This window comes from Acipenser ruthenus, chromosome 4 (assembly GCF_902713425.1).
Source record: "Acipenser ruthenus chromosome 4, fAciRut3.2 maternal haplotype, whole genome shotgun sequence".
NCBI classification, from domain to species: Eukaryota; Metazoa; Chordata; class Actinopteri; order Acipenseriformes; family Acipenseridae; genus Acipenser; species Acipenser ruthenus.
The window spans coordinates 49,762,813-49,780,162 of NC_081192.1; the positions used below are offsets into that span (position 1 = coordinate 49,762,813).

The 17,350-nt window shown below is 39.6% G+C and overlaps 1 protein-coding gene across 1 annotated transcript in view; it reads left to right on the top strand.

Moving 5' to 3' along the window:
• The first annotated feature begins 2,692 nt into the window (after positions 1 to 2,692).
• LOC131737005 (uncharacterized) overlaps positions 2,693 to 17,350 on the top strand; it is a 104,232-nt gene continuing 89,574 nt past the window's right edge. Inside the window, exons 1-3 of the mRNA XM_059023424.1 lie at positions 2,693 to 2,797; positions 2,954 to 3,098; positions 12,141 to 12,311. Coding sequence (XP_058879407.1) covers positions 2,693 to 2,797; positions 2,954 to 3,098; positions 12,141 to 12,311 — 421 coding nt within the window. The remainder of the gene's footprint in view (positions 2,798 to 2,953; positions 3,099 to 12,140; positions 12,312 to 17,350) is intronic.

The window sequence follows — 17,350 nt, forward strand, 5'->3', positions numbered from 1 at the left end:
GGGATCAATACGCTACTAATAACCAAACGAGCAAGATGGGCCGAATGGACCAGAAACTGCTGGTCATGTCATGTGACCTTGTTTTGGGGACTGTTGTACAGCCAGAATATAACAGTGACAGTATTCTGAATGTTGGTTTAACATGCAATTGAACTATAATATTTTTTTAGTACAATTTGTCCCTGAACTCTTTATATTAAATGTACTTTTACATAAGAAAATGTAACTTAAAAACTTCCAGATATTTCAGGTCACCTGGAGTTCAGTTTAAATTGCAATGGCAGTTTAAATTAACTGCTTTGTAGACTGTCAATGTTGTATTGTCTATTGCAATTGCTACAGATTATAGTTCAGTAACACATCATGAAGTGGCAAAATTGAATCTAAAGTTTGTGAAAAATGATACATGCTTTAACTTACTTTTACAACAGTGCATTTCTGTTTCCCCCTAGGACTATTTAAACTTGAACAGAAGACTTGAACAGAGCTCAGAGAAACTGTACCTGCCTCCTCTTCACCATGTAACAGCTCCATATCAAATGACCTCTAAGCAAAAACCTAGAGCTGTTCCTGTAACCAAGACGATCGCCACAAAAAAAGGAGCACTTGCTCTGTATTCAGAAGACCTGGCCCTCAAGGCTGAAAAGATAAAACCCAAGAGGCGAAGAAAAGAAAAGGGTGCAGAGTCCCTTAGCAGGAATGTAACGGAACAGCTGCAGACCCTGAGCAGCTTGTCAAATGCCATTCTCAAATACAGATGCCATCAAGTAAGTATTGTTTTTAAAGCAAAATTCCCCTCTCTCTCATAAATGGGTTGCTTTGAATTTAAGGTTGGCATAGTTGTGTTTCTTTAATGGCCCATAAGCTTTTGCGTCAACCATGCCGTTGATTCAATTCAGCCAGCCTCTGATGCCTATTTACAAACCAGTTACATTTTTTACTGTTTTTTTTTTTCTAAATAAGAAGTTGTGGCAATGTGCCCCGCCCCGTGTGCATTTGTGTGTTATATGTTGTATGTTACGTGTTGTGTGTAAATGTTGGTGTATAGAGATGGCTGCACGGGATATAAATTGGTGTGTGCAGCACAAGTTATTTAAGATGTAATTGTATTTAGGCACGGGATTGCACTATCACTTCACGTGCATTTAAAGTATAGTATGTGAGCACGGGGTTGCACAGAATTAATTCACGTGCTGGGATTCAAGTGAATAATTAATTAGTAATTGAATCCCAGCACAACAGTATATATAGATGCACGTTTGACTCACTCGGGGTTGGGTGTTCGAGAGTGGAGAACGGGTGAGAGAGGAGAAATAAAAGTTAAAGTTTAAATATCAATTGCTATTACGTGCTGGTTGGACCAGCACGATACTTGTTTATTTAAAACTCACCGTGTTTGTTTGTGTGTCTGTCCGTGCACTGTCTGTTTACTGTATAGTCCGTTTTGTTTGTCTCTTTATTTTGGCGTGAAGTGCCGTGTCCTGTTTTTGTGTTCTGTTTAAACCTTTTATTTCCTTTAATAAACGCTGAGTGCCACCATTGCACTCAGCATTACTCATCACCACCGTCTGTCTGTGTGTTTCTCTCTCTGGTCTGAGTTCCTCCCTGCAGCCAGCCTGTCACAGAAGTACAGACATTTTTGTACAGAAACAAGTCCATATGCATTCAGAAAACACACCAGCTTAATAAATGAAGCAGACAAAGGTGAAGCTAAAATCTCAGGTACCAGTTTGCTATGACGACCACATGTGAAATGACCTACAAATATAGAGGTCTTTTGTTTTTAATTGTTGTTGGTAGCTATGCAGAAATGTTTCCTTCACTTTATTATTGGCTACATCCTACAAATATCCACACACCAAACACAGGTCTGGCTTCTGTCATTCGTGTTCATCAGGAATTCAGACGATGTTGTTGAGATGGAATTTCTTTGATGAGTAAAAGGAGTACTTCTGTGAAACTGAATAGATCCCTCGCCTACAGAGAATTATACATATTGCTCTAAATTGAAACCTAGCAGTACGGATTGTACTCTCATGGCAATAGAAAGCTGCAGTACAAGTCCTGCTGTTCCCTTATTGTTATGTGATTATGCTGTAGCTTTCTAAAGATCCTCCAATGAACCATATCCTGAAATATATCTTATTGGTAACTAGACACATGTGGGGGATTGCCAGAGAATACAGATATTTCATGGTCAATATAGGTGTATATCTGTAAATGCAAATTAAAGCCAGAGAGGATAAATAAAATAGGGCCCCTCTTTGGTTTAGCTGAGGGCTGATAACCTTATTCCATAGCGAACCCCTGTTACAGAATATATTCACTTGTATATTTGAAAAAAGCTTAAGCAAATAAGGTTTACCAAGATGGCTAAACTGTTTAAATGGTACATTCCCCTTAAAAAAACAGTCAGCTTTAACCAGAGGCTTCTGGAAATAATTTTTAAACTAGTCCTCTGAACCTGTATGACTAAAAGAGCCTTATATTCAAAGTTATAATTGCTTTTGTTTAATTGTGTTTCAATCCTAAAATTCTAGGTGATGCAAACTTTTGGCCAAAGTTGTATAGCTTATATGAGAAAGAGAGAGAGAGAGAGAGAGAGAGAGAGAGAGAGAGAGAGAGAGAGAGAGAGAGAGAGAGAGAGAGAGAGAGAGAGAGAGAGCCTCTCGCTATATCCCAAGGTTAAGTAATGGCTGCCAGTAGCATTTGCCTGCCAAATGATTCTGGTTTCTTCAGAGAGGGCGAGAAGCCAGACTCAAACTCTGGAGATCTGGGTACGGCCTCTGGGCTGGAGGTTGGCAACTCCAGCTTCAGCTCATTCAGATTCATCAGAAAATTATCTAGGGGAAGCAGATTTTTACTTAAGAACTGTAGTATGTACTTTTCATATAATATTGATTACACAGTATACCCTCAAGCTAATCTTTTCCCATGGTGTTTAAAACCACAGAATCACAGTTCCTTACTACTGGTGGACCCCAAGAGCGCTCTCCATGAAAATTGCAGAATGCAACCTGGCTACTCTGCAAAGCACTACCTGTCCAGCTGGTCAGTTAACTTGGATAAGAAAACTTTGAATAAGCTGAAAGATGCAGGTACAATTCAGGTTTCGCATGAACATAATAATTTGAAGTCTATTTATTAGATTGATATAAAGACAATCACAAGACCCCCAAAAGTCTCTTCTTCATTGTAAGTGGAAATTAAGAGAAACATGTGCATATTAGAAGAACTGTCAGATTATTGGAACAATACAGTTATAATATAATAGAATTCTGATAGCCCTTGTCTTAATTAAGTCCTGGTTAATAGAATCAAATCGATGGCCTTTTCCATCCTGAAACTGGAACCGACTTTGGAATTTATTATGAACGTTATTTTAAAGGCAGTAGTAGCATTCTTGGAAGTCATATTTGAAGGTGACAACTCCATTTGTCTAGAATATATGTCGTAAGTTATTATTCCTTAACCTTTCTTTTGACAAAACATACATACATTATACTCTTGGAAAAAGAGTCCAATATCTGGCTCCTAGACTAAAGGCTGTAACAGTAAGATCACCCAGACTGTGATCTGATCATGAATGTGATCTCCAATGGTATCTTTTTGCTCATATTTGAAGATGGGTAAATTATCTATACCAAGATATTTATAAAGGTGAACAACTGGACAACAAATATTCCACACAGCTCAGGGCTTAATAGGAGATAATAAGTACCACACGGTACCACAGAGTCTGGAAGATAAGACAACAATGCCTTAATATGCATGTTTAGCATAGGATCAATTGCATAAATTGCTTTCACCTTTGTAATAATTATCAGCAATGCAGTTCTAAAAAGCAACATTTGTCCAGTCCTCGATTGTGAATAGGATAGTAAATGTGAATGCAGTAATTCCTACCATCTACAGATATCATGGGTGTAATTTGAGCCTTCTAATTTCCATTGATAAAGCAGTGGCATCACTGCAGTACTGATATTGTATCTGCCGTATGCCATCAGCTGCTGACAAAACAGCAAGTGTCTGATTTAATATATACCAGGCAATAATATACTGCTGAATAACTTAATTATATCTTCTTACTCGGGAGTCATTGAAAAACCCCAAAAGAAGATATGGGTAGAGCTGAAAAGCATGAAGTGCCCTGCAATTAGCATTTAGAGGGATTAGTAGCAGATGGCCAGTGGTTTGGACCACTCTAAATCCACTACCAGATCACCAAACAGCATTTATTTGGGAAGGATTAAATAAAAACCCTGAACTGAATTACTGAAAGTACCACTGTAATATAGGGCACGCAATATCTATTTTCAGAATTGTATTTCCTGTACACATTAAAAATCTGTTAGGGCAGCAAGCTCAGTATAGACCATCAGTGAAAGCAACCCCTGGAACTCCACCCTCACACCTACCACTTAAAGGACATCATTACATTGACTGCAATGTTAAGTATACTTTACCATTACTAAACCCAGCAGGACTTGGTCCTTAATACTGTTTTAAACTGAAGCTGGCCTTCCAGGCTATATCATTTTCAAAGTATTACATTTACCCCTGTGGTATGGCGGCAGCAGTTTGGCAGCAGGTGGGCAGTGGACAAGTAGCACATGGAAAGACTACCTGACTCCAGGATAGCGAGTGAGTGAAACCAGAAACCGTTCTCCCTTTTACTTATAGTTTCAACCATGACATCAGTCGATAATGAGGTGAAAAAAGCTATGCAATGCATATCATGTAATATGTTCGTGGTCATTGGCTGTACTGAGTATGGAAGCAATTTTACATGTCGAAAATGTAAGGTCAATCCAGAGCTGAAAAGTTAAAATATACTCACTTGAAGAATGCATATCTACCTTTAGAGACATCATTAAGTCAGAGCAAATTATTGATTACAGCTTTAATAATATTACAACAATAAAATTATTATAGGGCAGCAGTGTGGAGTAGTGGTTAGGGCTCTGGACTCTTGACCGGAGGGTCGTGGGTTCAATCCCCAGTGGAGGACACTGCTGCTGTACCCTTGAGCAAGGTACTTTACCTAGATTGCTCCAGTAAAAACCCAACTGTATAAATGGGTACTTGTATGTAAAAATAATGTGATATCTTGTAACAATTGTAAGTCGCCCGGGATAAGGGCATCTGCTAACAAATAAATAATAATAAATAATAACAATAGAGCCTGCTCCTGGCACTGGTGGAGGGCGGAGGGCGGAGGGCGGAGGGCGGAGGGCGGAGGGCGGAGGGCGGAGGGTGGAGGGCGGAGGGCGCCTCTGGTTCTGCAGACATTATGTTGGATCCGGAGGCACCCACTTCCCTTCTGGTTTGCTGACCTACACGCAACTTGTACAAAATGCTGCTGCTAGAGTTTTAACCGGGACTAACAGACAAGAACACATTACCCCTGTTCTAGCACATTACCTTTCCAGTTTAGTATAGATTTTAAGGTGCTGCTTTTAACCTATGGCCTTGCCCCATCTTACTTATTATCTTTTAACCTCATATGTTCCTAGAAGCTCACGCCAATCACAGGATGCCGGGTTACTTACTTTCCCCAAAATTCAGAAAAAAACACAGGTGGTAGAGCATTCAGCTATAAAGCCCCTAAATTATTGAATGACCTGCCTTGCTCTGTAAGGAAAGCTCCCACTGTTGCTGCCTTCAAAACTAGATTAAAAACACATTTTTATAATCTATTTTATATCTTTAAATGTTTTCTTACCATGTCTTGCTTGTTCTACTGTTTTATTGTTATGTTTTTATTCTGTTGTTCATTTTTACTGCTTATTGTTACTTTATGTAATATTTATTAATGTTTTTATCATTGTAAAGTGCTTTGCGGTGATCTGTTGTGAAAGGTGTCATATACAGTACTCTGCAAAAGTTTTAGGCAGCTGTGAAAAAATGCTGTAAAGTAAGAATGCTTTCAAAAATAGACATGTTAATAGTTTATATTTATCAATTAACAAAATGCAAAGTGAGTGAACAGAAGAAAAATCTACATCAAATCAATATTTGGTGTGACCACCCTTTGCCTTCAAAACAGCATCAATTCTTCTAGGTACACTTGCACACAGTTTCTGAAGGAACTCGGCAGGTAGGTTGGCCCAAACATCTTGGAGAACTAACCACAGTTTTTCTGTGGATTTAGGCAGCCTCAGTTGCTTCTCTCTCTTCATGTAATCCCAGACAGACTTGATGATGTTGAGATCAGGGCTCTGTGGGGGCCATACCATCACTTCCAGGACTCCTTGTTCTTCTTTACGCTGAAGATAGTTCTTAATGACTTTCACTGTATGTTTGGGGTCGTTGTCATGCTGCAGAATAAATTTGGGGCCAATCAGATGCCTCCCTGATGGTATTGTAATCCAAGCCTCCACTAACAACCCACGTAAACTATTCTCTACCTTCTCCTCCCTCCTAAACACTCCCCCCCTCCTCCTCCCTCCTCTATCTCCCCTGACGACTTTGCCTCCTTCTCTTCTAAAATCTCAGATATCCGCAAACTCTTTAACACCTCTCCCTCCCCCGCACCCCCTCCTGCTCCAACCCCTACACCCACTACATCCCCTACTAACTCGCCCTCCCTCTCCACCTTCTTGCCCCTCTCAGACTCTGACCTCTCCTCCCTGCTCCAGGGTCACAAACCCACCACGTGTGCCTTGGACCCCCTCCCCACTCACCTCTTTCAAGCTGCTGCTCCTGCTCTACTCCCCTTCATCTCCTCCCTCCTCAACACCTCTCTACTTTCTGGCATCTTCCCCTCTGCCTTCAAAAAAGCCTCTATCACTCCCCTCCTCAAAAAACCCCACCTCCCTCCAGAGCTACCGTCCTGTCTCCCTCCTACCCTTCCTCTCCAAAACCCTCGAGCGGACTGTACACCGCCAGCTCTCTGCTTTCCTGTCCAACCACTCTCTGTTTGACCCTCTCCAATCTGGCTTCCGCTCTGCTCACTCCACTGAAACCGCCCTCCTGTCTGTCACCAACTCACTTAAGTGTGCCCGAGCTGCCTCTCTCTCCTCTGTCCTAATTCTCCTCGACCTCTCTGCTGCCTTTGACACTGTTGATCACTCTATTCTACTATCATCTCTCGCTGACCTGGGGATCTCTGGCACTGCTCTGGCCTGGTTCTCCTCCTACCTCTCCAACCGCACTTACCAGGTAACCTGGCGTGGAGCAACCTCCACACCTCACCCTCTCTTAACTGGAGTCCCCCAAGGGTCAGTCTTGGGTCCTCTCCTGTTCTCTCTCTACACCCGCTCCCTGGGCCCCCTCATCGCATCCTATGGTTTCTCATACCATTTCTATGCTGATAATGCTCAGATTTTCCTCTCCTTCCCCACCTCTGACTCCACCATCTCCTCCCATATCTCTACCTGTCTGTCTCCTATTTCCTCCTGGATGCACTCGCATCACCTCAAACTCAACCTCTCTAAATCTGACCTCCTTTTCTTTCCCTCCTCCACCCCCTCCTCTGATCTCTCTATCTCTGTTCCTCTGGAATCTACCACACTCTCTCCCTCTTCCTCAGCTAAGAACCTTGGAGTCACCCTGGACCCCTGCCTCTCTTATTCCCAGCACATCTCCACTCTGGCACGCACTTGCAGATTCTTCCTGAGCAACATCCGAAGAATCCGACCCTTCCCCACCAACTATGCTACCCAGCTCCTGGTCCAGGCCCTGGTACTCTCCCGCCTAGACTACTGCAACTCCCTCCTGGCTGGCCTCCCTGCGTCCGCCACCCGTCCGCTCCAGCTCATCCAGAACTCTGCTGCTCGCCTGGTGTTCTCTCTACCTCGCTTCGCCCACGCTACTCAACTACTCCGCTCGCTCCACTGGCTCCCGATCACCGCTCGCATCCAGTTCAAGACTCTTGTACTAGCCTACAGATGCCTTGATCAGACTGCACCCAGCTACCTCCAGACACTCATCTCTCCCTACACCCCCACTCGACCTCTCCGCTCCGCCTGCACTAGAAGACTGGCTCTACCTCCGCTACGCTCCCCTGCCTCCCGATCCGAATAATAATAATAATAATAATAATATTGCATGATGGATAAGTATCTGCCTGTACTTCTCAGCATTGAGGAGACCATTATTTCTGACCAAATCCCCAACTCCATTTGCAGAAATTCAGCCCCAAACTTGCAAGGAACCTCCACCATGCTTCACTGTTGCCTGCAGACACTCATTCGTGTACCGCTCTCCAGCCCTTCGGCGAACAAACTGCCTTCTGCTACAGCCAAGTCCAGAGCACCTGCTGCCATTTTTCTGCACCCCAGTTCCTGTGTTTTCGTGCATAGTTGAGTCGCTTGGCCTTGTTTCCACGTTGGAGGTATGGCTTTTTGGCCGCAAGTCTTCCATGAAGGCCACTTCTGACCAGACTTCTCCGGACAGTAGATGGGTGTACCAGGGTCCCACTGTTTTCTGCCAATTCTGAGCTGATGGCACTGCTCGACATCTTCCGATTGCGAAGGGAAGTAAGCATGATGTGTCTTTCATCTGCTGCAGTAAGTTTCCTTGGCCGACCACTGCGTCTACGGTCCTCAACGTTGCCCGTTTCTTTGTGCTTCTTCAAAAGAGCTTGGACAGCACATCTGGAAACCCCTGTCTGCCTTGAAATTCCTGCCTGGGAGAAACCTTGCTGATGCAGTATAACTACCTTGTGTCTTGTTGCTGTGCTCAGTCTTGCCATGGTGTATGACTTTTGACAGTAAACTGTCTTCAGCAACCTCACCTTGTTAGCTGAGTTTGGCTGTTCCTCACCCAGTTTTATTCCTCCTACACAGCTGTTTCTGTTTCAGTTAATGATTGTGTTTCAACCTACATATTGAATTGATGACCATTAGCACCTGTTTGGTATAATTGTTTAATCATACACCTGACTATATGCCTACAAAATCCCTGACTTTGTGCAAGTGTACCTAGAAGAATTGATGCTGTTTTGAAGGCAAAGGGTGGTTACACCAAATATGGATTTGATTTAGATTTTTCTTCTGTTCACTCACTTTGCATTTAGTTAATTGATAAATATAATCTATTAACATGTATATTTTTGAAAGCATTCTTACTTTACAGCATTTTTTCACACCTGCCTAAAACTTTTGCACAGTACTGTATAAAAATAAAGATTGATTGATCGATGCCATAACTCCAGTCAACTGCTGAAGTGAGATGTTTTTAAATGAATCAAGCTAAAACAGTAATTCAAAATTGTAACCCTTTTGCTAGAGCCAGGACAGAAAACTAATTTGTCACCAGCCATCTTTTGCTTGAAAATAACCGTTCAGCAAGGCATTCCTGTTTAAGATGTTAGTGACCAACAAAAAGAGATGAAACTGATCTGGTAGGCCTTAAAACAAAGCTGCAAAGCTACTACAATATACCAGCACATTTATTTTCCATGATATTCAAATATATTTTGAGTCTAGTCAGGTCTTCAACATGTCACCTTATATATTTATATTTCCTAGTCTGCAGGAGTCCAGCATTAGGTCCAAAGTCCAGGTAATCCAATAAAGTCTGCTCAGAGGACCTTTGTATTGAAACATTTTTTTTTAACTTTTTATTTTGTTTAACAAAAACCCATTTTATGAATACATTTTTCAGTAAACAAGTAGTATACAGTATATGTTGATAAATCGTATGTTGGCAAATTTAAAGCTTCAAAAGCATAAAAAGAAAGAATAGAAGTAGAGAGGTAACTAGCCCAAAGGAATTATACTATTTTTCCACTTAAAGCAGCACAGTTTTGTTTTTTATTGCAGTTTTTAAATATGTGTGCAGATATTATTATGCCAGTCTTACAGCATGTCTACTGTCTACACTTTTGTTATTCACATCTCTTGGCGCATACAGATTGGAAGACGATGCAATGTATTAAATAACAACAGTGATATCCACAATTGAAATGAAAGATAATGAGAATTTTCAATGTATATATATATATATATATATATATATATATATATATATATATATATATATATAGTTGTAGCATTCAAAAGAGAAGCTAATTTAGGTGATATTTTAGTTCACAGTAAACATAAAAGAATAATTGACAAAATAGGTTCTACTAACATATGCACTAGTAGATGTAAAGTGTGTAAACACATAGACAAACGTAAAAATATAATTAAACATAAGAACACCACATATCCACTAAAAACTAATACCTACTGTAAAAATAGCAATGTTGTTTATGGAATAGCCTGTGAAAAATGTGATGAAATCAAATATGTTGGAGAGACTGGAACTACTTTATATAAAATAATTCAGAACCACCTTTCGTTAATTAGAAATAAAAAAATGAATGAACCAATAGTACAGCACTTCACCAGTCAGGGACATGACATAAATGATGTAAAGTTTGTAGTATTAGAACAGCTCAAATTAGACAATGCAACATATAGAAGAATAAAAGAAAGTAAATGGATAAATAGACTGAACACGATTATGCCAGCGGGACTCAACAGAAAAGAATGAACTAATTAACTTCAATAAATATATAACATTTAAATAAATAAACAAAATTCATTCAAAAGTTGTGCATGCTGATGCGCTGGGGAGGCCAAATCTAGACTGATCCTCAGAGCCAGCATTGCATGATATAATAAAAATATAAGTTTATGTAAAGTAGTGTTAATTGGAATTAATACATATTCAAAGATAGAAGTAAAAATGATGTCACAATATATAGAACACCATTACATCATGTAAGAATAAATCATGAATTTGAATGTAAACAATAACAAGTAGTTGTCATGCCGTCAAAAACCTATAAATACCTCCAATGTTTGGATTCAAACACAGGCTCCCTTGAGAAAGATATGTACAACATATCGAAACGTTGGGCAGCTGGCTCTTTGAGCTAAAATATATATATATATATATATATATATATATATATATATATATATATATATATATATATATATATATATATATATATATAGCATTTCTTGATATGTTCTTTATTGCTCTGCACCATTTCTCAGCGGTTTGAAAAGTGTTATAGAATCTTCTGTGGGTAGAAAGCATGCAATAGGCCCCAGTCTTTATTAGTGGTATCCCAATAATAAAGCCACTGATTCAAGAAGCCAGACAGCAGAATGCCCTCCTCCCTGTAAAGAGAGCCAGTAATCAGTCTGTCATTACTTCTGGTTGCCATACAGCCACTCGATGATTTGAAATCAAACCATTATGGCGGCAGACCAAATCTACACTGAGATACTGAGTTCTTCTGTGTTTAGGACAAAAAATAGATGCTGTTTGTCAGAAGTTCTGCAGCTAAATAAAATAGCATTTACTAAAACAATTTAAACATACAGCATTCATATACTGTACATTTACTATTATTTACAGTTATTTATCACAAGAAATGTATAGCGCTGAGTTGTTTTTCCACCAAATAGTTGGCCATAGCTAAAGAAACCTTGAAGGGGTGGATGTGCCTGTGATTCGGTGGTACTGTTAGAATAACCACAGCAGCAGTCTCCATGACGAGCCACTCACAGTTGGTAGATTATAGTGGTCACGAGAAAATAAAAGGGATTCGCATTGTGGGGCTGTACTTAAAAAAAAAAAAAAAAAAAAGTTTTTACTTTTTAAAACAAACATGTTTCTGATTAGTCTTACAAAATAACACACACACACAGCTGCTAGCATGCGTAATTATAGCTTCTGAAAGCCAAGATTCTTTTTTTTAAACTTAGACTGCAAGCTCCAAGTACGTTCAATTGAAAAGGTACATCTGGCCACGTTCTGAGAAAGAGGGCAGATCTCTTTTGATTTATGAATCATCATTTTAAGTTTTTTTTTTCAATAAGAACTGCCAGCTGTGCTGTTACATTTTATTTAAATTTGTTGGGATTTGAAATACAAACCCATTGCAATCAGAGACCCCATTGTCATAATAATAATTTTTAAAAAATGGCCAGTGCTGTTTGGCAGGACTTTGTGAATTAGTTCTGCCCTTACGAAATCCTGTGGTACTACAATGATAATGAAGTCTTTGTGTACAGTACATAGAAGCAATGGAAATAGAATAGTAGTTTCAAATGGTATTAGTAGAAAATAACCACAGTGGTAATAATCTGACAGAAAATGTATCTTCTTTGACTTTGTTTAACATATAGTCCATATGAGTGACAACACACACTTCAAGAACCAACCAGAGGATCAGCACTTGTATCAACCTCTATATGAAGATCTTTCAGTTGCACCCAAACCTCTGAGAGTGCACCTCCCTCGAGTCAGCCTGCTGGACTATGTGGATCTGGCAGAAGGGGGTAATCCATACACTTCAGGTAAGAATTCCTAACAGACTACATTCTGGTAGAGCTGAGCAAGGCTTGTGACTTGGTTCAAATCTGTTGTCTTTCATAAAGAAGACTGCACAATCTGAACTGAAGACTGATGCCACAAGATCCTGTTTTTAAATACTGAATCTGCCACAGTCCCACACCAGCTATAGAACTGGAGATTCAACCCCGTCCTGCTGGGAAATAAATATTTACAATGAACACCAAATTATTTATCAGATGATGAAAAAAAAGAAGAAATTCTTTCTGTATTTGCTAGTAGCTTCACCAATGGTGCATATGGAATTTCGATGCCTAACCTTTAGGAGGTTGTTTTAAACAAAACCACAACTGCAACATATTTGATTTGAAATTAATTAAATGAATTGTGTATTGTCTACATTGTCCATCAAAACTGGATGGGCAATGTGGATAATACCACAGTGATCAAACTGGCCCAGAGTATAAGTAGGCAGACGTCCACACACAACACCTGCATTAATTTAAATAAAAATCACAAGCCTTCATTATTGGCAGCATAAATGGCTTATGAAGTAAATGCCAGTTTGGCTCTCTGAGGCAGCTGCAGGGATTAGCTGAAATTGGGGGTTTGCATGCTACTTCAGTTGAGGGGATTCTAATCGTGTTTTGCTCATGATGAACCTTCTTATTTAATGATTCATATAATACGGTGTCTATCAGTTATGCAGAGATAGGTACCCAAACATCTTAGAATGCTTGTTATTCAGTCAGATTTCTGGATTTTATAAACTGTATTATATGACCATGAGCTGTCTCATCTCATATGAGTTTCTAGCAGTGGGTGAGAACAGTGCCCACTCTGACAGACTCAAAAAAAGCCTCACAAAATCCTAAAATAAAATATATACAGGAACAGTTACAGTTTAAATAAAAGCAGTGTGACTTGAAAGCAGAAATTGAAATGCAAACAGAGTTTTATTACAAGCGATTAAAGCACAATGCCCCATTGTTTTTGTTTTTTTGGCATATTCCAGTCTAGGTTTAATGTTTAATGATTAATGATGGTGAACGTCAGTAAAAATATGAATTTGAAATACAATGCTGGATTTGAAACAGACCATGAACAGAGCATGAGTCTTTTATGCTTGTATAGGTTCCTCCTGTAGATTCTTAAATAGCCAATTCCCTGTTTGTAGCATGGATAATGATGAGGAATCTTCTACTTAATTCAAATTATCCATACACTTATGTGGTTAAAGATGCCCAATTAATTAAAAATATACATTCATTGGTCCAGAAACAGCTGACACTGTTGTTACATATGCAATAATAATGCATGGCCACATGACTCCTACAGTCCCTGACCATATGCTTGGGTCATAGTTATGGGCTCATATGCAAATTCACTGCTATTTCCAGAATAATGTTTATGAAATATATGTAAATGTTCCTCGTAATATAAAGGAAGTTATTTTTAGCATACAGTTAGAGCTCTAACCAGGGGTTAGTTTATTTAACACTGTTTAATGTTATATCTCACAAACGTTTTCTGCCCTTCCTTTAAAAAAATTATGCTTTGCCATGAACTTTTAACAATTATTGTTTGCTAAAGAGAATTCTACAGCATATTGTATGCGCATTCTACCCACTATGCAGATTTTAGTGCCCCTTGAAAGTGTGTGCAAACAATCTCTTTTTTGTTGCATCTATTATGAACTAAAAGTAAAACCCATAAATCATTAATATGCCTTTGAAAGCATACTGGTTTTACGTGAGGTAGTTTGTGTGTTCGAGCAGGATTCAAAATAGGCACCAGGTTAATTTGTTCAATAAGCCTCCTGGGTTACCCGAGACATACCCCCCCCCCCCTCCCCCACAAAGAGCACAGCATGTGGTTTTCACTTCTATGGGTAACTATCAGGACTTTCTTCCTATGCATCGGGACGCAGGACATTTGCTTGGAAATCAGGATTGTCCCGATCATATAGGGACCGTTGGCATGTATGCTAAAATAGGTCTGTGCTTCTATTTTTCAGTTGAAATGTCATTTCCTTGCATTGATATAATATCCAGCTGATTTAAATCTTCCCTTTAATCCTTTGGCCTTCCTGAGGTTTAATATGGAAATTAAATAATTCAGACTCATATAGGAAACTGTCTATGCAGTATATGACTATAAAGGAAGAGGACAAAAATGAGAGAAATTGCAAAACACAGGGGCTTTCAAGTGGTATTGGAAATGTCTCAGTAAATCACAGACACAGATCCCTTGTGTCACTGCAGGCCTTTTAAAGGCGTGTTTTATGGTGGTTGTAGGAGGGATGTTTTGGGGTTTGTTTGAAGAACACCCTTCAGCAACAAGTTGTAAAATAGACTTGATTGCATGAGAACTTACCAGGAGCAGTAAGTTAAACTTGACATTAGGATGGCAGATAATGAATGATTTGTGCAAGAGAAGTTACTGTTTGACATCTGGCTTCAGACAGCAAACATTGGTTGCGTTTACATGCACAAGTCATGACAGTTTTCCTCACAACACGTTTGCCGTACTTTTCAGGAAATGCATTGCTATGCAGTTCTGATTTAGGAAAAAAAATTGGCCATACCAATGCAGATTACTCAATTCACAGTCATTTAGGGGAGGGGATATTTAAATGTCCGTGTCTGCTTACTAAGTAGGAAAAGAACAACTCTGAATATCGTGAGGAGAGCCTCATGCATTGCCATGAAGATAAAAACATTTAACAAGAGGAATGAATTCACGTGTTGTCACGCACATTCTGAATTACGCTGCACATTAGCTACTTGTTTGTCTGGTTACCTTTCCAACACACACACGCACACACACACACACGCACGCACGTGCACACACACACACACACACACACACACACACACACACACACACACACACACACAATTATATAAAATATAATTTCTACTAAGTTTTACTACTCAGAATTTATATGTGTGTGTGTGTGTGTGCGTAGAGGAGGTACAGCCAGTCTTCTAGTGCAATGCAGCTGATAAATTTGCTCGCTTTATTAAACCTGATCATTTTTAATTCAAAACTAAAACAAACTGAAACCACTCCTTGAGTGAGTAACCATGGAATGGAGGCACCTCTTAGGTTAACCATTGGTGACAATACTGATTGGTTTCCAAGTTTGATCATGTTTATTGTGCTGTTTGCATGATGGAAAGCTAGTCTGTAAATAGGTTTATATTTAGTCCTATGTCATGAGTAAACAGTTTTTCTGTAATTAGTAATGACTTACGGAACGATTCATCAATTCATGTAACACAAAAATCACCTTATCTTTTGGTATGCTATTCCAGGAAATACACTTCCTGCAGTGAAAACAGATGTGTTCCTAGTGTATTTTTGTATATAAATACTGCATTTATCAGCAGACTGGTCAACCAGGGTGGTTTTATCTGACTTCCAGAATGTGACCTCATTGGCTATTGCTCCACTTACCTGAATTTCTTCTACTGTGCAGTAAAAGTCTTTACAATTAAGCAATGTTTTCATTGGTTGCATTTAAATGTGCTCAGTTTGATTTTAAATAGATGTGTTTTAAATATATCATATTGTACCTTCTGTACCTTTGCAACAGGGTGACGTGTTACATGTGTGGGTCGTCACCGAATAATACTGAGACAAACACAGAGCATTGGTGTTGACACGCCACACAGGCACACAGATTTATTTACAACACAAGTGCTGACACTAGGGTACCAGCAATGGTAGCCCTAGTGTTACATTTACTAAAGAAACAAAAACAAAACAAAGCTAAAAACAAAATTTTGCCATAGAAAATGCCAAGTGCTGGTCCCACTACAAGGAATGTCCCGCTCCAGGAGCCTGCTACTCTACATAACCCTGTCTATACAGTGGTTTGATCAACATCCCCTAAACTGACCTACTTCTGGGCTCCCAGAGTCCCAGCTTTCTCACGGAAACTCTTGTCTCTTCAAACTGCCTTGGCTGGGCAATGCCTTCACGAGCACCGTCTTGGAATGGAAGGGTTTCATAGTAGTAGTGGACGCTCTGCTCTTTGATGCAAACAAAAGCTCTCCCTCAATGCCCTCCTGTGTGTCAATGGCATTGCAGTACTCCCAAGCTGTAGTGCATCTGCTTTTTGAGCTCAGCGCCACATCCACAGGCATGCCCCCCAGCCAATCTGGACCTCTCGATCAGCTCAGCGCAGGGCGAGCCCACTGATCAACTGGTAACCTAGCATCACAGCTGCTTTCTCAAAGGCACACTCCACAAACCAGTGACAGGGATCTCCCTGTCACAACTATAGTACCATATTTTCTGTAACACAGTGACCTTTCACAAGGAGCTAAACCTTAATTCAGCATTGACAAGCACTCTTTTCTATATTGGCTGTAAGAAATTGTGATTTATGGATGGAGATAATATCAGCAATTAACCAAAAAATAGTTAGTGTTGAAAAACCACTAAGGTGAACTGGGTGTATTTCAAAAGGTTTTTAAATGCCTGCACTAGTGGAATTAGAATTAGGTATCACATTAATAATACAATGGTTTGAAGCTTTATGGCTGTTGCAACAGTCTGCCAAAGATAGCAACGGGTAGATGTTTGCATAGTTCTGTAAGCCCTCTCTACAGCTCCCTACCCAAACCATCATCTCTATAGTTGCTTAAAGAATGTATTTTATTCAGAAATTATATTTCTGTTAGAATGTATATGTTGGAAGTGTACAATCCCTCCCCATTTGCAGCTCTTGGGAAACCAGGTTCTACAAAAAGCTTTTGTATTTTGCTTGCCGAGATTTAGAAGTTGTCTAATCTTACACTCTTTTTACAATGGCATTTGCTGTTAAAAACTGTGTTTTGTGATATGTAAATATCTGCTTCAGTTCAATAGAGTTTTATTGTGAATTACAATGCAGATGATATTGGGACTGTGTGCCACCATTGCAAGCAACAGCAGCCCTGTCAATGGCTGACAGTGCTGTCAGTGCCAGCTGTCATTGTCTATTAAGGAGGAAATCACAATTGGTAGCATATAGTGTCCTTGTAAAAGCTAG